The following is a 25,289-nucleotide window of genomic DNA, read 5'->3' on the forward strand; positions in this document are numbered from 1 at the left end:
CAAATTTTATTTTTATTTAAAAAAATAGAATGTGGATGAAGCATTTACTGGATGTCAGTGGATTTTGAATTCATTTCTTGCAACACTACCTGTATTCTAATATCAGAAAGTTGTTATTTTGCAGCTGATAGTTTAACCAATGCCTTTTACAAGCCATTTCCCATGCTTCTGCCGGTAATCTGAGTAATGGCTTTCTCCATGACTGTAACCACTGTTGTTACATTATTGGCTGACAGAAGGCATGATTCAAGGTGGTGTGTCGGATAATGTCACTTTTTCCTCCTTTCTTCTCTACTTTCTGGCCGTTTGACAAAAAAAAGCAGATAAAACTCACCTGATTGAGATGGGAGGATTTAAGTACCAGGCAGCCCTTCTGGTCAACAGGCCAATTAAAATACTGGCCATTCCTAGCTGTTTATTAGTAATAATATAAAAATAGATTCAGCACAAAGCTCAGACCAGTAACCCGTGGTTTACAAAACCTCCACTGTTGTGGCTTGTAACTCAATCGCATGTGGGACGTGTGTTAGAAGATAGACTGCCCCTCGGTCAAATTTCTTTTGCAATTCGCTGCTTATTGATGTGCATCATCTGCATAACTCATTTTTATGTCATATGTTTCTCTGTATTTTTAAGGGTACCAGTAACTGGGAATTGGAAGGTTAAAAGGAATTCTCAGAAACTCGTGAATGAATCAGTATTTGTGGCATGAAATTCTAAACCCAAGAAAACCTGAATTCAATTTTGTAATTGAACACATATACTGTAGTAATGTGAAGAATCCAATGTTCATGTTTTTTAAAAACCTGATCTATCCTTTGTGGTGTACATTTGAAGAAGTATTATATATATTTAATATGACAGTTTTCCTTTCCAGGCTCCCAGAGCAGCCTGTAGAATCCTCCCCCACCCCCACCCCCCCCACCCAAAACTGGGGTATCATAAAGAGGGATATTGTGTGGTATATTTTCAGGACGAATTAACAGAACGTCTCCAGATTGGCAAAGGCTAAAGTTGAGATTTGCACTTCTTTCTTTTTTTCTGCACACAGCGATATTTTTCTTTCACGCAGAATTTTAGAACAGGCCCATCGTATCCAGTTATCTTCACTCATTTTGGTGAAAGATATGACTTATTTCCGTACATGTCACATTCTTTAGAGGTAAAATTTGCTCGAGTATCACCATTTCTCTTACTGGGTTTATCTCACATCTGATCCTGGCAAAGGTCGCTCCTTAATATATTTACTGTGATTTAATGATTCTAGCCTAGAATTTACAGTTCGGCGGATATTAGCACAGCAACACTTTGTATGACATTCCTCTGTCCACTATGTTAATGAGGGCATTAACCTGTTTATTTTAAATGGTTTAACACCGCTGCTGAAATAATGGATAGAAGAGTGTCATCCAAGTGTTCACCCGCTAATGCTCGGCAACACTCATTTCTAGGCCCATATCTAAAAGAAATGGCATTTTACAAAGACTGTGACAACATTTACTCTTGAGTCATAAAGTGGGTACAATTAATACGCCAGCAGCTTGAGCGCCTCGGTGTGCAAAATGGTTTGGTGAAAGCAGGTACTTTAAAGGCTGGGGTGGGGCTACAGGAGCCTTGATCGTATTGATTTCTAATGGGGAGGGAATGTAGACGTCTCCCTCTATCCTTGCAAATAGTGACGATGGAGTTAATTGATCATTTCTTTTTCCTGCACAGTTAGTGTTTCTAAATTAGCTGCTGTAGAGCCTACAGGGCTGTTTTAGACATGTCTTAAGCAAATGGCTTTGTATGGAAATCAGACACTATTCAGTAGGGAAGGATTCAGTATACTCGAGTCTCACATCTAATGGGTGAGACTTGAAATATGGGTCTGTAGAGAGATTGTATACAAACTCAGGGTATATAGCTTCCTGTGTTTGGTAAAGTTATACATTCTTTTGCTGAAATGTTTCTGGTTTATAATGACAGATAAGTCAAAAAATGTTTCCTGAATTTTATACACAGAGGGAAATATAATCACTTAGTAAGTACTTTTCATGTTTACCCTGCCCAGGGTGAGCGCGGGGTGTCTGCAAGACCTACAGACTGCAGAAAGACAGGGGAGCAGCCACTCATTCAATAAATCGATCAGCAACCATGAAAAAATTATCTTAAAAATTACTTTCAACATGAAAATCTGAAATGAAAGGCCTCTCAGACAATGAGCAAAACAAGAACCAATTCTCCTAGTTCTACATCTACATTCCAAGTTCAGTTCACATAATGGGATTGGACTCTTGTTTTCTGGGATAGGGCACTGGGCAGGGTAGCATTGCCCTGTTATGCCTGCGAGATGGGTTTGAATTCCGTTCCTGATGGGAGAGACAAAGGTCTTCAGGGCTGGATTTTCGGTTCTGCTCGCTAATGGCGGCGGGGCGGTAAAGTTTGCGCCCGGGAACAGTTTGCGCCTCAGTCAGCAAAGTTGATTGGCTGGGCCCTGAGTGTGAGGGTGTAGCGCTAAGGGAGGCGTTGCACACCTCACTGCGGCCGATACAGCTCGGACCGCCAGCTTTCACGGGCGGTCCCAGCATGGACGGCAGCCAAAAATCGAACCGGTGTCGCAACCAAGTGTGTTGCACACCGGCTCGTCTCTTCCAGGCGGGTAATGCTCCGCGCCCCACCAAAACCAAATGTCCCGGCGGGGTGCTGGATGCTGGCCGCCCGTCCAGAAGTGCTTACCACCGCCATTGCCGCCCCTCTGGGGCGCTAACGGGTGCGACAGAAGACCGAAAATCCCAGCCCCTGATGTTTCAGTCAATACGGGTTTTATTCAACGAACACAACATAAAGTTAACAAAAGAAGTCTTAAGGATATGGCAGCAAGATAGTTAACAGGGATGACTTATTCCAGGGCTCTACTTTCCAGCTTTTTAACGCTGAGTCATCTGCTGCTTCCAAGTCCTGTCAGGGGCTGGCACAGAATGGAAAGGGCTGGTGATCACATTGGGGCTTGTAGACAGCAGAGCCAGGTGTGGAGACTGCTGTGTCTGTAGGTGTAGGAATGTAACCACATCCAGTAGAATCATCTCATTGCTATTCAGCAGGCACAAGGCCTGATGTGGGCGGTAGCTGGCAACAGGTCCACAAAACTCAGATCACTTCCTTACTTCTATACTGAATTAATCTCAGACTCTTAAAGCCGCATGAGTCCGTAGGAAGTTATTATTAACATTCGCTGCAAATGGTGTGTGCCATATTAACACTTTCAAGACCAAAACAGCACTTTTGGGCTAAGATAAAAATAGAAACATGCGAATACATCTTTTTTCAGTTTATTAAGACAATGTTGTGAGTTGGTGCATTCTCTGGCTCTCATCGCTGAGAGCGTGCAGAAATCAAGCGCAGGCAGCGGAAAGAGCGTGCGGTAACCCTGTCCCACCCACCCCTTCCCTCAACGACTATCTGTCCCACCTGTGACAGAGTCTGTGGTTCTCATTTTGGACTGTTCAGCCACCTAAGGACTCATTTTAAGAGTGGAAGCAAGTCTTCATCGATTCCGAGAGACTGCCTATGACGGTGACTCATGTTTATCTTAAATCTGCTTTACAATATTCAGTACTAGAAATGTGACAACACTTATTTTCTCGGGTATAATATTTTCTAATTAAATATTTTCAAAAGTTACTCCGCATTCAAAGAGTTAAAGCAGTCCTGACTATTGGCAAGCCAGGTGAGTTGGGTGGGTGTTTGACAAGGCAGCCCCTCGAATGGGGGAGGGGAAAATAGCTGCGGTTACTTTTCATTGCAATGTTATCACAGGCAGGCAAGACAATGATATGTTTGTGATGCAGGGGCTCATGTGGCCTGCAGAGACCCAGGAGACTGGTATTTAAAACATGGGAGCAATCAGTAGCATTTTGGACAACATAGAGGTTACAATATCTCAAATTATTTAACATCATTCGCTTTATATTGCAGCTGTGATGTTACCAATTTTCAGATTGCATCCAAAAGAAAGACTTGCATTTATATAGCACCTTTCACCACCACCGGTCGCCCCAAAGCACTTTACAGTCAATGAAGTACTTTTTGAAGTATATTCACTGTTGTAATCCAGCCTGTATTCATACCACATTCAGTGTTCAGACTACATCCAAGCCTATATTCAGACTACATGGCTGTGAAACATACACTATCCTCTTAAACCAGTGACTGTAGTGGAAAAGATGATAAATGACATATTTTGTAGTGAATGAGTTAAGAGTAATTCATCCTGATGCAATCTGATTGAGATCAAATAGCAACATTGAAAGGCAGAAGTATTCTTAGAATATTTGTTTTGTGGAGAATCCTTTTGCACAAAAGGAAATATAAAGATGTAAAAATATGTTTATAAAATGCAAAGTTCATCTCAAGAGGCAGTAGTCTAACTTATAGACAAATTGGTATTAAGAATCTAAGAATTAACAATCTAAAAAGATCAGAATATAATTGCATTTACTATCACAGAAACATTGGCAATATTCATCTTGAGATGCTACTGATCTTATCAGAAGCAAGCTTAATTACTGAAATACTGGGCAGAAAATGAGCAATATACTAGAGTACTGTGAAATATAAATCCATTGAGATTGTCATATTTGTGTCTCTTATCGTGACCATTGTAAACTGGAGTGATTTTGACAGTAATACGGGATGGATTAGACAGATCATGAGAAAACTAATTTACTTGAACAAAGAAGGTTCAAGTTACTAAAAGACTGCAGAACTGATTGTATTTGTAGAACCACAAAAAATAGTATTTCACAGAACTTCAAAATAATGATCGTGCCAGCATCCATAAGTCAGTCAAATGTGATCAAATTCATTCATATTTTTCAAACTTTTGTTAATGGCACACTCTCTTTGTGATAACACACAGCGGCAGATACTCCTACAGGCCAACAGTATCTTAAATGCGAGGGGATTAATTTTAAAATGTCATGTTAATAATTAAAGTTTTGTGGAAATGCATTTAATTGACTTAATTTGTGTCCTTACCACTTTAATAACAACTTGTAGGTCTGGCATCCTTAGTACAAATGGTATGCTGTAGTACAGTAATTATAGACAAGGGCTGGATAATAGATATACAATGAATACAGAGGAGGGAGGTTTCTGGATTGGAAAGATACACGTGCGACCCTGAAGACTTTAAGTATTAATGAATATTATGATGCTGTTTCAAGGAGCAAAGGTGGTTGAAACAGGTGTTCGGGGTGAATTTTTTAATTGGTCTCTAGTTCTTCAGGGATGAGCTCTGAGTAAAAAGGGTCCATGTTCTTCATTTAACATTGCACTCAAATCAATAACAAGCCATTTATTTGCTAATTTATTTTCTTTCTTTATGTAGAATGCGTCTGGGAAATTGCCCAGCACGACTAAAAGTTATTCAATTTGTCTTCTACAGAAGTCTAACTTTAAAATTTGTCTTGCTTCCATTTTAATCTGATACCAAACGTTCATTTTCCTTTCAATGTTCAGCATTTGAATAGCGTTGGCAACAAACAGTTAACAGATACAGTTGACTGGATGGGGAGTGGTGTCGGCAAAGCTTCTTATGGATTCAGGAATTTAGAAATGGTGGGCAGGGAAGGCACAGAATAGTACAAATTCAAAATTCCTGAATCTCAAAAGAACTCACTTAACAAGTCCTGATATGGGCCATACTGTCTAGCAACCATCTGCGATATAGTAAACATTAACTATAGTCATATAGTGAAGCTGTTGGTAATACATAAGGGACTACTTTTAAGTGTAAATTATGAATTTGAGGAGAAGTTTTTAGTAGTAATTCTATAATTTGAACCCAGAAACAGTTTGAATTCTGGATGAGGACAATTCTTTTCCTGGCAGTTTCTCCCTATCTCTTACTGAGCTGTAATTACACAGACACTGACAGTCCTCGCTTGGCTCGCTCAACAGGTTATTCTACATGTGGTAGTCCAGGCAATTTGACTATGGTGTGTGTCCACACATACGCATGCTCGAGGACTGGATAACAATCGGGGTGCTTTAATCTGTAGGCCAGACATGTTTTGGTCAATCGTAGCATACAGCTTACTGCCTTTGCAGAGATCAGCAAAGTTATGTGGACAGTTCTAATCAAATCCTCTTGATATATACTACGATTGGTGTCTTGATATGGATAACTGCAGGAGTTTGTAATGCATTGTTGTAATCATTTAACCTATTTGATGACATTAAAAAGGATGTGATTAAAAAAAGCTAAAGGAGAATACGAAAAAGTGACAGCACTTTAAGGACGACCAACATAGGCCATTCTGGGGAAAGTCTTGTAAGATTATTGCCAGACTTCACCTGAAATGTATTCTGTCTGGACTAAAACACGTAACTTTTGGGATCAGGAGCTCTACATCCTGAAGATTCTACTTCGGCCCTATGGTTTAAATTTTACATTTGGTGGCTCATGGAATATATAGCTCGTGCACTGATACTCTACATTGCTGGAGGCTCAAGCAACCACCACTTGTGCCAACTAGGTCGAGGCGACTGCTGGCTGTAGCAGCGTACCATCAATGCATGACTAGGCCTGTATTCACTAAAGTTTAGAAGAATGAGAGGGGATCTCATTGAAACATATAAAATTCTGACTGGGTTGGATAGACGGGATGCGGGGAGGATGTTTCCCCTGGCTGGGAAGTCTAGAACAAGGGGTCACAGTCTCAGGATACGGGATAGGAAATTTAGGACCGAAATGAGGAAAACATTTTTCACTCAGAGGGTGGTGAACCTGTGGAATTCTCTACCACAGAAGGCTGTGGAGGCCAAGTCACTGAATATAGTTAAGAGGGAGATAGATCCCTGGAAACAAAAGACATCAAGGGGTATGGGGAAAAAGCGGGACTATGGTGTTGAGATAGAGGATCAGCCATGATCATATTGAATGACGGTGCAGACTCGAAGGGCCGAATGGCCTACTATTTTCCATGCTCCTATTTTCTATGTTTCTATGTTTATATGCACAGAAGCTTTGCTGTGTAGCGCAACGTTCTGCTACTGATGCCCAGGAAAGGAAGCCAGGATTGCAAACCTAAACATAGATTAATCCCGAGATGGAGACGCTTTGTTCGAGGGCTTTATCTGCCCAGCTGGAGTCCCTTATCTCAGATTTGATATTCTCGAGGTTTCCTCCCGCGCTTTTATGCTGCGGGGTTCCGCAGTTGAGTGCAGCACTGAGAGTCGGTACTATCAGATCAGTGGAGAGCCTTTAGCAGCACACGTAAACCTTTTAAACTTATTATCGTCTGCTCAGGAACAAGGAGTGGTGCGACCGCTTTCCAAAGCCAATCCTTTTAGTGATAAGAAACATTACTGTCTCCCTCAAAACAAAGCAGGCTTATAATGAGGGGACAGTCCCAGCACTTAGTGTAGAATGCAGCCTGTTTGTTGCTTAAATGCCTGTTATCTGCATATGTATCTTAACTAAGAAGCTCATCTGCATAACAACCTGTATTTTGCTTTATGTTGGTGGTGGAAGATTTCACGACAGCTCTGAAAACTTACTGTAGCTGCACGTCTGCCCCCAATAGCTAGATGGGTACATTTACCATGTGCTACTCAGCCTTGCAGGCCAGGAGGGTCAGTAGATTGAGTCTATGGTCTGTACTGAGTCAGCCGGGGCTGCAGAAGGGGTCATAGAATTGGGCTGGGGAGGGAAAATGATCCCAGTGATTTACACCAGGAAGTACATGTATCTGGTCTGTAGGTGAGGATGGGATCAGAGCCCATCTTCGTGGGGGTTGGGGGTGTGGTTGGGGGGTGGGGGGGTTGCAGTGAGTTACTTGTTCTTATAATGTACCGCACAACTGACACAGGAGACCTTTACTCCATCTGTTTGGGCTCGACGTGAAGCTAGATACCAATGGTCAAAAGATGTTGTTCACTCCATTTGTGTTCACTACTCCTGGATTTAATTATTGTGAAGTTACCTGCAAGTACCTGTAATATATGCACCTATGATGATGCTCACAGATTTGCAGAGCTGTTGCACTGTGAGTGGCTTAGCCAGTCACATGATGTTCACAAGACTCAATAAAACCCCAGTCAGTTGGGTCTGGGTCATCCACAATGAGGTATGCAGTTGTGAGCCTAGTGGGTGAACTGGTAATGTGTAGTGTGATTGTTAAATCTTTGTTAATAAACCAACTAGTTCTTAATAGCGATGTGTTGCTATGAATTCTTAAGCAAAGAACCCATGAAGCAAATACATTACAGTACCCTTCATGTTACCTCTTAAAATTACTCTGTTCAACGAGATTTACAACAACGTAACCAAATAGTATAAACTCTGGTAAATGTTATTCATCCAGTAGTTGTAAGTTATTATCCAGCGTCACAAACAGCCTGTCTAAAACGGGTTGGCTTGCAACATGTGCGGAATAAGAAAAGTTTGAAAAATAGTTTAAATACCTGTTGGGAGCATACCAATGAAGAGATGGTGTTTGATGTGTGAGATTCACGAATGAATGCCTGCGTGCCCATTTAAACAGCCAGAACACTCTCTAATCGACCTGCAGTGACAGACCTTGAAATGTTGCCAGCTGCCTTGGCAAGATTCAAGCAACTTTTGAGTTCAGGTGCACTGGTCCTTTAGTATTCCAAACAGATTCAGCAAATCACCTCGAAACTCGGGTATCCGTTCATAGTAACTAAGTCCAGGAGTACGGAACACGCCTGGTGTGAACACTTCCTTTTGACCATTGGGGTATAGCTTCACATCGAGCCCAAACAGATGGAATAAAGGTTTCCCGTCTCAGTGGAGCAGTGCGATATAAGGACAGTGCCCTTTGCCTCCACTTGACCTGTCTTAAAATCCAGCCCAAAGAGGGAGAATAAATATATCCTTTTGCTGATGGCTATTAACCCCTTGAACATTAAAGAGGTAATATTTCCCCATTTGATTATTTTAACGAGAAGGTTGCCACGATTTGCCACTTTGACATTTACCAAAACTATTCAGGGGAAGGAACTCACCCACACATGTCATGTACCGCCGTGGACATATTTTACTGTTTAGACGTGACTTTCTGTAAATTGTTGAATATTATAATTGTGTTAGAAAAATTTACATATGCAAATTTTAAGGGGCGAAATTTGCCCTCCGCCCGAAATGGGGCGCACCTTCTGTTTTTTTAAGTGTTCTGGCTGCCACAATGCATGGGGTGGAGAATCTGGGAAAATTCAGTTATTTGGCTTTTTTTTGGAGTATGGCGGATGTGGGGTGGTCAGCGGGGCAGAAGTTTGGGTGGGTCGTAGCGGCTGTTGCTCCGGGTCATCTGCGTCGCACTGACGCATCACAATGTCCTTCCCCTTTAATTAAACTCTACAGCCACTTTAGTGGCAAACACTGTGCCACCAGGGAAGGTTTCGGCTGACTGCCAGGTCGGCCCGGCCGAACCCGTGGCCACCATTGTTGGGCCGACCTAGCAGTCGGCCGACAATTAAAATAAAAATGGCGGCCGCGGCAGTGTGCCCTCCCCTTTAAGGGCGGACGCGCCACCCAGCCACAAGAAGCTTGCTGTCGGGGGCACCGAATGGTGGCCGCTCCGCTCCCGCGGGACAATTTCCCTACGCGCGGCAGATAGGGGGTTGCCACCGGTTGGCAAGGGGTCAGCGCATGCCCGATAGGGTGGGTGGATGGGCCGGGCGGTCCTGTACATCGTCCAAAAATAAAGGAGAGCAATTTTCTAAATGGCGGCCCCTGCGGGCCAACCGAGTGGTGAGTCCTCACCGACCCCTGGCCATCTCTTTGAGGCAGTTCCGACTCTTATAGAAAGGGGCAATTTCGGCCCCTAAATGTACTTGCCACAAAAAATATTTCTCCTGGCCTTAAGATTAAACCATTGGTGAAATGTCTTTGGGCAGCTTCAACCCTGTTCAATGGCACAAACCACAGGTGGAAAAGGCTCGAGGGGCTGAATGGCCTACTCCTGTTCCCAAGTTGCCGGGTACAGTAGCATAGTGGTTATGTTACTAGACTAGTAGCATAGTGGTTATGTTACTGGACTAGTAGCATAGTGGTTATGTTACTGGACTAGTAATCCAGAGAGCTGCACTAATAATCTGGAGACGTGAGTTCAAATTCCACCATGGCAGCTGGGGGAAATTTAAATTGAGTTAATTAAATAAATCTGGAATAAAAAGCTTGCATCAGTAATGGTGACCGTGAAACTACCGGATTGTCTTAAAAACCCAACTGGTTCACTAATATCCTTTTAAGGAAGGAAATCTTACCTGGTTTGGCCTATATGTGACTCCAGAACCACACAGTAATCTGGTTGACTCTTAACAGCCCTCTGAAATAGCCGAGCAAGCCATTCTGTTGTACCCAACCGCTACGACAAAGTCAGCGCTGTGGGAGTACCGCCACCACACGGACTGCAGTGGTTCAAGAAGGCGGCTCACCACCACCTGCTCAAGGGTAATTGGGGATGGACAATAAATGCCGGCCTGGCCAGCGACGCCCACATCCCGTGAACGAATAAATAAAAATAAAAAAATTTCCTCAAAACATCCCTCAAAATTTAAGGCTAGCACAAAAACTAAATATTTCAGATGCTTTTTAAAAAAAAAAATTCCACCAAATCGAGTATCGCCTTTAAAAGAAGATTAAACTTTCTGTGTCACATTCAAGGCAGATATCATGCAAGCATTGCTGACAGCCGGGGTCAGTTTTCTTGGATGGAAATGAGCTGTGAATAGTGAGAAATCATTTCTCGGCAGAAACCTGACAAAACAGATAGCAGATAATTGCTGTTTCTTTATCGTCTAAGTTCAAATGTGTAGTTTGTGCAATTAAGTGAGTACAAATGCACAAAATTCACAGGATTTGATACCTGCACTGCCAGTGAAAATAAGTAACATTAAGAAGAGATGTACCTCAAGGCTGCGTTATTGGAAAGGGTTCGCATAAATCCAACAATTTAGCACTCAATAGTTTTCAAATCTGTATCTGAATTTTTTGAATGGATTTTCTCCACTCCAAAAATAACGACTGTTTTTAAATTGAATCAGACATTGTCATCTGAAATTAAATGTATCTTTTAAAAACACAGAGCGAGAGAGAGAGAGAGAAAGCTGTTTTGTCCATTTTGCTAACCAGCCCCAGAGGAGTTTTGTGTTTTTCTTCCATTGGGAACAATGGGCGAATTGACTGTGCTTGGTAACATGTAGTTCGTTGTGTAGCATTTGCTCAATGTCTCCTCCTCCTTCTGTTTGCACTGTGAGTTGAGACATATTCTTTGTTTATTTATAGAAAAGGCCTTCAGTCTACAATGAAGGATGAGTGAACTGTATGTATTTGATTTTGGGGAGGGGGAATCCCTTTGCTTCTGTACTTCCAAACCACAGAACTATACTCAGTAAAATAATATTGATCTGTGATAAATCTTTTAAGGAGTCTATTGTGAAGTTAGGCAGGCACAGCACTGCTTTGAGATAACGGCAGCAAGATAAAACGTGTTTCTCCACGGTGCTTTCCACTTACAGCACTAATCACTGTGTTGCGGTGGGGTTATCGTTTATTCAGTAGGGTTAGGTTAAAGAAGGAAATCAAAATGGCACCGTTTGGTTGTCCAGGTAAACTGAGGCTCAGATTTCCATTTGAGAGCTGTAGTATTCTTGATGTACAGTGATGCTCAGGCCATCCGTCCTAATGACTTAGATTGCTGATTCCCCATACGCTGCATTGCTGAGGATGAGGCAGAGAATAAAGGGACACACCATCAGTCGGTAAAATCAAGAAACGGCACAGTAGGGGGTTCCGCTACCTTTTTTTAATCTCCCTATAACTGACTGTTGAAAGTGAAGCAAATTGTTATTGCTTTAAAAATAACTAAATGGTAAATGGGTAATAGCATGTCCTCTTGTGGTACTGAACCGCACAGACGAAGTGGTCCCAGATTTGACCCATACTTAGTTGATGTCAGTCATAGCAGGAGTTTGGGCATTACAGTCCTGCTCATTTGACTGGGATGATGAAAAACAGCCAGGTTTCCTACTTCTGATTGCTATCCACAGACTCCTGTTGGAAAGTGTGCAAGCGTGAATGTACCGGAATCTTGGTGGTTTATTTGTGGCATGTACCTGAGACCTGGTGGTCTAGTTATGGAGTGCATCAGATACTTGGTCCAGTTGTGTGGTGTATCTGATACACAGTGGTCCAGTTGTGGGGTGTATCTGATATACAGTGGTCCAGTTGTTGGGTGTATCTGATACACAGTGGTCCAGTTGTGGGGTGTATCTGATACCAGGTGGTCCAGTTGTGGGGTGTATCTGATATACAGTGGTCCAGTTGTGGGGTGTATCTGATACACAGTGGTCCAGTTGTGGGGTGTATCTTATACCAGGTGGTCCAGTGTGGGGTGTATCTGATACCAGGTGGTGTAACAGTAGGATTGTATCCAGTTACCTGGTCTAATGATGGAGGAGCTGCAGGTCTTGACTTGTTGACTGATTGATTTATGATGGGTAGAGAGAGTTTATGCACGATACTTGGCCAGCTAGAAGTGAATAGGTGCTGGTGTTTTATGTTATAAAGTGTGTATTTTGGAGATGAAGGGATTGCATTTATATTTCCTGAAATATAGGGAAGTTTGTTTTGGTAATTGGCAATGTGTTCACAGTCAATTCACAGGTTTGAACTTTACCAAGAACCAAAACTTATTATAATCTTCATACTTTCTGCATCTCTAATAGCATTAGGTTTTTAATTATAAAAGTAAAATTATTGATATTTTTTGCATAAAATTGGAAGCAGCCAGAATTAAAACAAGAAGGTATCAGCTCTGATTTTGATTGATGTTAGCTGATGGGATTGATTATGGGAAGCTCTGAGTTTCTCTTGCTTCCTGCTTTCCTTTTGATAGCCAGCAGTTGGGGATGTTGCATGTTTTGTGTGCGAAGAGGAACAGGCTTGGGAAAATCACAAGTAAAGATAAGATAAAGAGAAGTGACAAAAGAATGCCTATCCCTAAAGATGTTCCCTATACATTAGGTGATCACTGCACAACGTGGATGATTTTAATATCTGAGCACGCACTCGGTCAATTTAACTAAATTAATTTGGAACTTGTCTAATCAGAATAACCACAGCCAGAATTGGTGTATATTGAATATGACAAAAATGCATTTTATGTTAAATAGCAAAATAGTAGAAGCCATTGACCTTTGCTGGTACATGGTAGGATAGTCACTTACTGCCATGTACTATGAAATGCCAGTGATGTTTACCATTTCACTGTTCAACATAAAAGACTCTTTCATTATAACATAGTCATTACTATTCAACGGCAGTGCACAGTGCACCTCAGCACCGCTAGGCACAATTTAAAGGTTGTGGCTGGTTTTTAGTGCAACATCTGCTCAGACCTGCGAATGCCTTGGATCCGAGTTGTAGATATTTTCACTGTAAATGAGTCTGCTGCATCGCTAAATTAAACACACACAGCGGAAATGCAGACTTTATTTTTTATCCCCAGGTTAAGTTATAGTCTTGCAGCAGTGATGAAGAATGTATTTAATGAGGAGTAATAAAAATATCAGGCGCAATTCAAAATCGGGGAGTCATAAAAACAAATTGGTGATGAATGTATTTGTGCAATCTCAAAGCTAAACGTATTGCTGTGACTGCACATTGCGATGAATGGAAACAGTAGCTGGGAACACGGGCCGTTGGGAATGTTGGCAAGTCTTCCTTTATAATTACTTCATGAAAAAATCTCAAATTGGTTAATATTTAGTTACCACATGATTGACATTTTTCAAATATCAAATTACATGTTATAAGATGTATTTTCAACTCACAATCTATATTGAATGCACTAAATAAAACTTTTGATTCAGTAGCAATTGAACATGTGCGTTGCGATTACAATTATATTTTCTATATATATATATATTTGTAGCAATAGACCAACAGTAAATGGACTTTCACAGACTCGGGACAATATAAGGCAGATAAAATATATAGACACGCATTTGCATAGTTTCTGTCTACATTCGAGATTGCTGCATCAGAGAAAGTTCAGAACAATCAAGAATGTATTTTCAGTATATAGAATATAATTGCACTTGGCACCAAAACACACAACCTAAGATGAGCAGAATTTCCTAGGATCTATAAATGTCACGTACATGTGGATTAAGGTAATATGCGTCTGAACTTTGTAATTATCAGAGACAGGTTCTAAAATGCAGTCTTTGGGAGCATTACATAAAGTATGCTGTGTGGTGAAGGGGTGTCACGAAGATTATGTTTCATACGGTCTCCTTATTAGCCATAAATAATGTTATACCAGTAATCGGGGTATATTAGAGAGTATTAGTAAAGGACCACAGCGCTACCGTTTTTCAGAGAAATTGGATAGAGGTTATTGCTTCAGGGGCTGCCTCTTCTTGTCTCACCACCTGCATCTAATTTCTTGAGCTTGAGCTACCAGGCCGGGATTGCTATTTTAAAGATCCCATCGGGACACCTTTTCCATGGATTTCTTTTTGTACTTTTTCACAGAAGGTCCATAATGAAATCCCTGTAACTAGTCAGACGCAAGGCTGTAGTAGCTAATATAACTAATTTAATCATTGGCTTGAGCATCTGACGTCAAAATATCTAACATGAAGCCATCTGATATGGATCCTGCCAATCAGGCTGCAAGGCAAACTGCAATTCATTCTGAGCAGAAGCCCGAGAGGCAGATCGAGATGATGGCGCGATGAGGTAGATCCAGATAGTACGACTGCTGAGGCAATTAAATGGATTAATGCATCCATGGACATGGATGGCTAGTGACCATTATAAGCATTGCAACCTTCAGCTTCAAGGGGCGTCGAAACAAATGAGAGGCAATAAAGATCGTGAACTCTAGACGGACAAAAAACAGATTGGGCGAAGAAATATTGGCGCGCGAAGCAAGAGGCACAAAGTAAAGAGACGGGTTGAGAGTCGGTGGGATAGACGGGAGCAGAACAGAACCCTCACACGAGGATGCAAGTACAATGGCAGAAAAGGGAAGACATTTGAGCAGTCACCGAGGAAACTGTGCGAGGAGGAACAGGAGAATAGTTAGGAGAGATCAGAAGAGACTTTTCTTTGAAAAATTAATCAAGTTGCTTGCAGAATATTAGTGGTTTTTGTCAAATTTAAATTTGCTTTGAATCGCCCTTCCAGCCGCATTGAGCAGACGCAGTTTCCCAGGTAACAGCAGAGAGATTAGACAATGCCGCAGTGCAGGCTTCTCCAGTGGTTCCACCGATCTGGAACTGAGCTGTACCATTCACCAAAGTTTCAGGTTCACTCCGAGGCCTGCGTGGAGTTACCTGCTTTCAGCTAAGGGTGGTGGTGGGGTTAAAGTTGGCATCGGCGCCTCCAGCGAAAAATCAGCCCTGGTTGCTCGCACCTGGTAGATTATAGACCGAGCCCCGCTGTAGGCTGTACACGGGTGAAAGTTGGGCAAGAACAGGAGCGAGCGGGATGTGATGCTTCCACAGTTGAACAGCCGACTAACACTTATTATCCAAGCTTACACATAAGAATGGCCACATAGGTGCTAGCTGCTTGTACCTGTGCAACCATACAGAGGTCACCATGTTTGGCAAAGGAAAGGACAATGTTTAAAAATAAAAGACTGGATTTCAGTGACCTTGCTAATGATAACCATGATGCTACGTTCAGGCCTGTTATCAGTTTCAAAGAGGTAACTGTACAATGGTTGACAAGTACAAGGAAATGTCAGAACTGCCAGCATCAGGAAATTTCAGGATCTCACTTTACTTTTTGTCGTGATTTAGTGTTGGGGACGAGTGCCAAACTGAATTACAAATTCAAAATGGCCTGAATAGCCATTTCAGTTTGATTCCAAGACACTGGCTTAGTTCAGACCATGGGTCTAGTGTGCCTGGCCCTTTGAAGTTCCCTTCTGGACATGCACAGTACCACTTTCCTCTGGGACCTTACTTCTGTCACCAGGGCTAGAGGAGCAAAGGTGGGAAGGAGGGTTTTATATTTATGAATTAATGAAAGAATATATATTCCTGATAGCCTTGCTGTTTGATGGGAGGATGTATGTTACACTGTTGTGTAAAAAGCTTTGCATGCGGCTCCTTGTTGTTGAACTTTACAATGAGCTGACTCTTAGGTTAGTTCATCCTGACTGACAATGAGCCTGTGGATCTGCATCTGTGACAGACTGTGCTTGCAATTTGGATACATCTCTTATACAAGAACATAAGAAATAGGAGTAGGCCATACGCACCCCTCCCCCCCCCGCCCACCACAATCCCACTCCCCGAGCCTGCTCCGCCATTCAATAAGATCATGGCTGATCTTTGACCTCAACTCCACCTGCCCACACTATCCCCATATCCCTTGATTCCCTGATTGCTCAAAAATCTATCGATCTCCGTCTTGAATATACTCAACGAATCAGCATCCAAGCCCTCTCGGGTAGAGAATTCCAAAGATTCACAACCCTCTGAGTAGAGACATTTCTCCTCATCTCCGTCCTAAATGGCCCCTTATCCTGAGACACTGACCCCTAGTTCTAGACTCCCCAGACAGGGGAAATATCCTCCCTGCAGCTACCCTATCAAGCCCTCTTAAGAATTTTATATGTTTCAATGAGATGAACATCCATGATGTCAAGCAAATTGTTAGAACACTGCAATAATGATTGCTTCTTATTAAATCTGAGGCCACTCTGTTGCAAGGAACTTTATTTTTTCAAGTACAACAATAGCACTGAAATTCATTAGGTGTCATGAGAAGATAGTTAATGTGCTGCGTTCTGTATTCCTTTGTCCATTTTCCTCCCCAGTTCGGAATGCGCTCACTCATGCTGACGTATGGTTGCACAGGTGCCGGTCATCCTCTGGTACGTCATCATTCTTTATGTGTGAGCTTAGACAGTGAATGCTGGCAGGAGTTTCGACCATGGATGGATTACGGGTCACTGATAGAAATCATGAGTAAGAACCCTGGCAGCAATGTCCCCTCTAATTGTTTTAGGGGCTGCGCAGCCATTCAAAATGCCACGCATGCGCGGTTTTCCTATTTAAAAGTCGGATGCGCGTGAGCTCCAGAGCTCTGCTTAAAGGGAACATCGCCTGGCAGTGCCGATTGTACCCTGTTTAGCTTGGGTACTGCAATGTATGTACTTGTATGTATGCTCACAGGTTTGGCCCTGCCTCTCTTCCACGGTTACGTTCGAGCCAGGGTGTCCCTGGAGATGGAGCACGCGGTGTCCACCGGTACGCTCACGGCCTTCTGCGAGAGGTGGGCACCGGAGCGAGTGGAGTGCATCATCACCCCTGGCAACCACATTTTAATTTGACCATAGTTTTCAAAAAAGTATAATGTGTTAATTTGTCAGTTCGGGTGCCTCTTTAACAAGGGGCACTTGATTTAAAGTTTACTTAAAATAGTTGTAGGGCTGTTGCCCCCAGCAACCAAATTTTAATTTGATCGGTTAAAGTTCCTTTAAAGTTTTATTGTTAATTTGTGGGTTCTAGTATCCCTTTAATAAGGCTCCCAAAGCAAGCGCTCTACTCGGAATTCCTACACGGCAAGCGAGCCCCAGGTGGGCAGAGGAAACGCTTCAAGGACACCCTCAAAGCCTCCTTGATAAAGTGCAACATCCCCACCGGTACTTAGGAATCCCTGGCCCAACACCGCCCTAAGTGGAGGAAGAGCATCCGGGAGGGCGCTGAGCACCTTGAGTCCCGTCGCCGAGAGCATGCAGAAAACAAGCGCAGCCAGTGGAAGGAGTGTGCGGCAAACCAGACTCCCCACCCACCCTTTCCTTCAACAGTGTCTGTCCCACCTGTAACAGAGACTGTAATTCCCGTGTTGGACTATACAGTCACCTGAGAACTCACTTTTAGAGTGGAAGCAATCCTTCCTCGATTTCGAGGGACTGTCTATGATGGTGATGAATAAGGGGGCATTTGGCTTTAACTGTTAATTAAAATAGTTGTAGTTGCTGTTGCATTGTGAGTGGCTTAGTCACGTGATGTTCACAAGACTCAATAAAACTCCAGTCAGTTGGGTCTAGCTCATCTATGATGAGGTATGCAGTTGTGAGCCTAGCAGATGAACTGGTAATGTGGAGTGTGATTGTTAATCCTTGGTTAATAAACCAACTAGTTCTTAATAGCAATGTGGTGCTATGAATTCTTAAGCAAACAACCCTTAAAACAAATACATTACAGGTACTGAGGCCAATTCTGGCGACGCAGCCTAGGGAGAGAAAATGTGGTATGAACGAACTCAGAAATTGAACCTGGAACCATCTGATCTACCATGCAGTTGCCTTTACATTGCCTTTACCAATTACCACAATGGAAAAGCCCACACTGTATGGTTGAGCCCCATCCACAACATGTTGGGCTCACAGTGGTGTCATACGCCCCTCACTACAGTCTTGCTCCAGTTCACTTCATCCATTTTTCCACGGCTTGCTGTCACCTCAGACTGCAAACTGCAGATGTGTGTTACTACTGTACCAGCAAACAGTAAAGCGTCTGTACAACTGGCTCAATGTGCCTGTGTCTTCAGCATCTGCATTCTGTGGAAAACTGTAATGGGTGTACGAACTGGCAAAGTTGGATTCCTTCATGCCCTGTACCCGCTGACCCTCTCCCTCATTAACAATCACTCACAGTCTTGCAGTGAAATGATAATTACTTAAATTGTTCAGCAAAAAAGCATTTGGTGTGTCCTGCATGTGTGAGCGCTGACTACGCATCATTGGATAGAGCAGATACTGTCTGACAAATGCTACATACAAAGAGGTTCTGCTGGGGGCCCGAAGGCATGCTTCCCACAAACATTCTTAAAATATTGCATGGTTGTAAAAACTGGCTGATGTATTTTAGAGTACCAGTTTAGCCTGAGGCTACATGAAGAATGGACGCCTGAATCTAGCTAAACACGTTCTTCCCCTGTGTATCCATGCTGAAACAATGCCAGCAAAAGTAGGACATATGATACCAGCTACACTTCATTTTATTCATTAACCATGTAGTGTCTGCAGTATTGTCTGGTGGTGACATGACCTTTTTTATACTTAAAGCGGATTTATTTTTCCTTCCTGTTTTTCTCTCCATTGTAAGCCGTCTGTCATAACACAGCTTCCTCCAAAAGGGATACAGAAGGAACGTGCATTTATATAGTGCCTTATCACATCTTGACAGATTCCCAAACCACTCTTCAACCAATGTGTTAACTTTGAAGTGCAGTCAGTCACTGTTGTGACATGGCAACCAATTTGTGCACAGCAAGGTCCCACAAACAGCAATGAGACAAATGGCCAGTTAATCCGTTTTTGATGTTGCCACATGAGAAAGGAGTGTCAACCAGATAACCAAGAAAACTATTGACTCACTGGTAGCACTCTTGCCTCTTGCCGCAAAGTTAATGGGTTCGAACCCCACTTGAGCACATGCTTGTCAAACACCTCAGTGGGAATGCTACATTGCCAGAAGTGCTGTCTTTCAGATAAGATGTTAAACTGAGGTAAAAGATACCATGGCACTCGAAGAGCAGGGGATTTTTCCTGCTCTCCCAGACAACATTTATCCCACAACCAGCAAAACAGATGAACTGGTCATATGTCTCATTGCTGCTAGTGGGAATTATAGATTAGTTTCTGTGCTTGTCTCCATAACAACAATGAGTAAAAGTGCGAGATGCTTTGGGAAGTGTTTCCCGGATCCTCTTCAAACGGTGCCAGGGAGTCCTTTCACCTGAACGGGCCTTGGTTTTAATACCTTATCCAAAAATTGGCACCTCATACACTCCTTTAATACGTTTATATGCTCAAGTCAGCCTTGAACCCACACGCTTCTGACGATGAGGCACAAAGTTCCCAACTGAGCCAAACTGAGATTTGGGCTGGATAGTCCTGGATGCAGATTTTTTTAGGTCCACAAATAATATTGGTCAATAGCTACAACTCATTTCGGACAATTTGATCCTGAATAAAAATGATGTCAATGTCCAGATGCCTGTTGGTTATATCCAGCAATTTTTGTTTTTAGATTTTCACCATTCGCAGTTTTTTTTGTTTAGTATTTAGACCGTGTAAATGTGGGCTGGAGTCGTTTCTCACATTCAGATCTACAGTACACTTATTCATCTGGCTTTCAAGGGAGCTCTTTAAACTTGTGCCGTGGCCAAAAAGGAGCAAGCCAGCGACCCCAATAGTTATGGCCAGGTAGACTCTGCTGCTGACCACATCAGGGTATGTGGCATCAGGGGGATGGTCACCCAATTTAAGTACCATCAGTGGACACCCGAGACGTACCCGGGCACACCAGACTTGCCAAGGGGACTGGTCTAAATAATTTATTTAAACTTTGCAGGAACCTCCTCTGGTGTCGGGGGTGGGGAAAAGGCTGGCCACCACCCAAAGTGGACCTCACAACTGCACTCCTGAGGCCAGAATATTAATTCCTTCTGGGCATACTGGCCATCAATCCCTTGACTGCCATTTTCTAGGCCGGGGCTGTGAGAACTCCCAGACTTGGGAGGTCCCCGTTCCCAGCCCTACCCCGACCCAACTTCAATAGCCTTATTTAAGATGGACGGAAGCTCTGCCCCAAACATGGACCAAAGGAAACTCCTGGGCAATGTCAGTACGCAGTGTCTCCGGACCCAGTCTAGTTTATGGCACTTCTGGGAGTGAGTCAGAAGGGCCCAGGATTTTCGGCCCCCGAGTTTGAATCTTAATTTTGCTGCCTAATTTACATGTTATTGGCTCTGCGTTTTTCCTTAAATCCCACAATATTGACCGCCTGGTGCATCGTTTCTGCTGAATATACAATGTGTATGTGTTGTGCTCATCAAAGAGAGGGATGTCAGTGTGAGGGAATTAAATACATTTCCATTTTAGCCACTCGGGGTCAGCATCAAACTCTCCCAGTTCAGATTTAGCCCAGACAGATGCAAAACAAAGCTCCTTTTTCTCTGCCCCATGTTGCCTTAACCCCAACCACAGGAAAAAACGATCTTCCAATCCCAGCCATCGTTACGGTCTCTCTGAATGAGAATGCAAATTTGTGCCAAGTTGTGGGCAGTTTTGTGCTGTGGGCCACACGAAGATCTGGGCTGAAAGTGCCCAAACTCATTTCAAGTAGGACCCTTGAGAGCTGGCTTTCATCCCAGAACTGTGCAATTTTAAATACAAATACAGACTCAGATCAAATAGTGAAGCAGAAGTTAGATTTGGTGTTTACAGAACCTAAAAAGAACAGTGGTCATATAATTTAATGCAGTGGTTAATAGTTAGAGGTGGCAGCAACCCACCTCACCTCAACTTACTTGCGCTAAATGCTCCACGCTTGCCTTGGGCTGTTTGCATGTGACAAACCCATTAAGATAGCAGCAATATAAACATTTGATAAAGATTGCTCAAAGAAAGTTTGTAGGGGAAAAGAAATGTACGATTGAACGACTGAACTAATCTCGTCGCTGTTTTTCTTTGCTTTGGTTGGATCAGGCAACGCACTGATGGGAAACTCATCAGCCACATTCATGGGAAGTTTCCTCGCGAGCAGCTTGGGGTCAGCACCTGCTCATCCTGCAGGACCCACGTCTTCCCCCTCGGAGCCCGCCTTCCGAAGTCCCCACTCGGCGACATCACAGATCTGGTTTTCCCACTCCCACGAAGGTAAGAAACACGGCCGAGGAGCATCCCAAGCGGCCCAGCAAATCTTGCGCATTAGTCTAAATTTAAAGCAAGCTTCCCACTTTCAGCTGGAGCGATCCTGTGTGCATCACTGTGTGGAAGTCTGGGTGGTAAGACAGCTGGTGGCCCAGGGCCTAATAATATTACTCTCAGTGGGATTCCCCAAACACATTCACAACAGAGGCTGGAAACAGAGAACTTGGAAGATTTATTCTTAGCATGACTGTGGTGTGGAGTCCTTTGAACTGCGAGCTTGTGTGTGCTGAGCCTTCCTCATTGATGCTTAATAGAGTGATGTCACAGGCAGCAGTGTCCAGGAATACAGGAATGCATAAGTATGGTGCGAATATCAGTAAAACATTATCAACGTAACTAGCAATAATTTTCAAACGATAATTTTTTTTTACAAGTCAGCGACAATCCTGATAATGTAAAAAGCAGTACTTCTTTCTGTCATTTATTCAGGTATCATTTCCATAAAAAACTCTAGTCTTGAAACTGCATTTGGTCCTCTTACTGATCAAAAATCAATACATTTGCAGGACATTCACTGTTCAATGTTTTAATTCAGTCTCTGCTAATATATATTTATTTATTTATATATATATATATATATATATATAATTTAAAAATATAATAATTGGGTAAACCTATAGAGCAGTGACAAGAATGGGAATTTATTTTCCTAAAATGCACCTCATTACACAATTTAATTAGAAAATGTACATAAGACTCATAATGTGGTTTCATATCATTGAAACCCGTTCTGTATCCCTATTTTGGCCAAAATCCCAATCTATAGTGATGCAAGCACATTTGGGTGAATAAGTGACTCATTCATTAACATTTGTATAGTTGCTGAGCATTTGAACACACACCACTTGCTCTGGAGGCCACCATCTGACTGTTTAACTGCAGATACCATCACTTGATCAACAGACCTGCAGTTAGTAGCCTACATCATATTTTCATTCATATTAAATTAATTCCTTTGCTGCATAATACATTTAAATAGCTGGTGTTGACATTGTATTGGAGCACCTGACTGAGGCTGATTTACAGTGACGTGTAGCTTACGTAAATCCATTGATAACCGTTTATTTCATAGTACATGGATATATTCATGTCATTTACCTAGCTTGGTAAAGAAAACTAATTTTCAATGCCTGAGATCACAGTAAAATGTATTGTATGGCCTCGCCCCTCCCTATCTCTGTAATCTCCTCCAGCCCCACAATCCCCCGAGATATCTGCACTCCTCTAATTCTGCCCTCTTGAGCATCCCTGATTATAATCGCGGAACCATTGGTGGCCGTGCCTTCTATTGCCTCGGCCCCAAACTCTGGAACTCTGGAATTTCTACTTATGCGGCTCAGTGTCAATACTCCTGTGAAGTGCCTTGAGACGTTTCACTACGTTAAAAGTGCTATATAAATACAAGTTGTTGTTGTTGTTGTTAAATCATCAAAATTTCAAAGTGGAACAAGTTCTTGGAACAGAGGAGGCTGAGGGAAGATTTAATTGAGGTGTATAAAATTAGGAGCGGCCTAGATACAGTGGATAGGAAGGATTTATTTTCCCTGGCAGAGAGGTCATTAACCAGGGAGCATAGATTTAAAGTAATTGGTAGAAGGATTAGAGGGGAGTTGAAGGGAAGTGTTTTCACATAGAGGGTGGTGGGGGTTTGGAACTCACTGCCTGGAAGGGTGGAAGAGGCAGAAACCCTCACCACATTTAAAAAGTACTTGGATATGCACTTGAAGTGCCGCAACCTACAGGGCTACAGAACAAGAGTGGAAAGTGGGATTAGGCTGGATAGATCTTTGTCAGCCGACACTGACACAATAGTCGAATGGCCTCCTTCTGTGCAGTAAACTTCTCTGATTCTATATGAAGGTCATTTGGCATGTCTGGTCTGTGCTGGTGCCAACTGTTCAACTATGGTTGAATTAATTCCATTTCCCTGCCGTTTCCCTGTAGCCGCCTTCCTTTTTAAAATTGAGCTGCAGTCTCTGCTTCAATAGATACATGTGGCAAATCGTTTCATTTCTAAAATCTCTCAGTATGAAAACATTTCTTTTAATTTTCCCCTTATTCTTCTAGTGATAATTACAGAATTACCTAGAAATTCCAATGTGGGAACCAGCCGTTCTGCCCAGCCAGTCCATGATAGTGTTTATAAGAACATAAGAACTAGGGGCAGGAGAAGGCCCCTCGAGCCTGCTCCGCCATTTAATAAGATCATGGCTGATCTGATCATGGACTCAGCTCCACTTCCCTGCCCGCTCCCCATAACCCCTTATTCCCTTTTCGTTCAAAAATCTGACTATCTCCACCTTAAATACATTCAATGACCCAGCCTCCACAGCTCTTTGGGGCAGAGAATTCCACAGATTTACAACCCTCTGAGAGAAGAAATTCCTCCTCATCTCAGTTTTAAATGGGTGGCCCCTTATTCTGAGACTATGTCCCCTAGTTTTAGTTTCTCCAATGTGGAAATCTGCATCCACCTTGGCACGCCCCCTCATTATCTTATATGTTTCGATAAGATCACCTCTCATTCTTCTGAACTCCAATGTTTATAGGCCCAACCTACTCAACCTATCTTCGTAAGTCAACCCCCGCATCTCCGGAATCAACCTAGTGAACCTTCTCTGAACAGCCTCCAATGCAAGTATATCCTTCCTTAAATACGGAGACCAAAACTATACGCAGTACTCTAGGTGTGGCCTCACCAGTAACCTGTACAGTTGTAGCAGGACTTCTCTGCTTTTACACTCTATCCCCCTTTCAATGAAGACCAACATTCCATTTGCTTTCCTGATTACTTGCTGTACCTGCATACTCACATTCATGCACAAGGACCCCCATGTTATGGTCACTCATTCCTAGAGGATCCTTTAATACGAGATCATTTATTAATCCTGTCTCATTACACAGTACCAGATCTAAGATAGCCTGCTCCCTGGTTGGTTCCGCAATGTACTGTTAAAAGGAAAATATCCCGGATACATTCTTATCAACTCTTCCTCAAGGCTACCCTGGCTAATTTGCTTTGTCCAATCAATATGAAAGTAAAAATCGCCCATGATTATTGCCGTTCCTTTATTACAAACCTCCATTAGTTCTTGATTTATACCCCGTCCAACAGTGTAGCTACTGTTTGGCGGCGTATAGACTACGCCCACCAGCGACTTTTTCCCTAATTCAACATCTTGATCCTCTGAGCCAATATCGTTTCTCACTAACGCACATCCTTTATTAACAGTGCTACCCCACCTCCTTTTCCTTTCTGTCTGTCCTTCCAAATTGTCAAATACCCCTGAATATTTAGTTCCCAGTCCTGGTCACCTTGCAACCACGTCTCTGTAATGGCTATAAGATCATACCCATTTGTATCTATTTGTGCTGTCAACTCATGTATTTTGTTACGAATGCTACGTGCATTCAGATAAAAAGCTTTCAAATTTGTGTTTTTACCATTTTTTCCTGCTTTGACCCCACTTCCTGATTAACCTTTATGTTTATACATTCTGTCCTTTCCTGGCACGCTCCAGTTCTGAG

General features: G+C 42.7%; 1 protein-coding gene across 2 annotated transcripts in view; it reads left to right on the plus strand.

The window, feature by feature from the left end:
• The window catches only part of bahcc1b (BAH domain and coiled-coil containing 1b), a 226,510-nt gene that overhangs the window by 34,346 nt on the left and 166,875 nt on the right, over positions 1 to 25,289 (plus strand). For both annotated transcript variants that reach the window (XM_070857695.1, XM_070857696.1), the window contains one exon: positions 21,537 to 21,707. In XM_070857695.1, the coding sequence (XP_070713796.1) occupies positions 21,537 to 21,707 (171 nt within the window). The remainder of the gene's footprint in view (positions 1 to 21,536; positions 21,708 to 25,289) is intronic.

The sequence above is a fragment of the Pristiophorus japonicus genome, chromosome 16 (assembly GCF_044704955.1).
Source record: "Pristiophorus japonicus isolate sPriJap1 chromosome 16, sPriJap1.hap1, whole genome shotgun sequence".
In the NCBI taxonomy this organism is placed as follows: Eukaryota; Metazoa; Chordata; class Chondrichthyes; family Pristiophoridae; genus Pristiophorus; species Pristiophorus japonicus.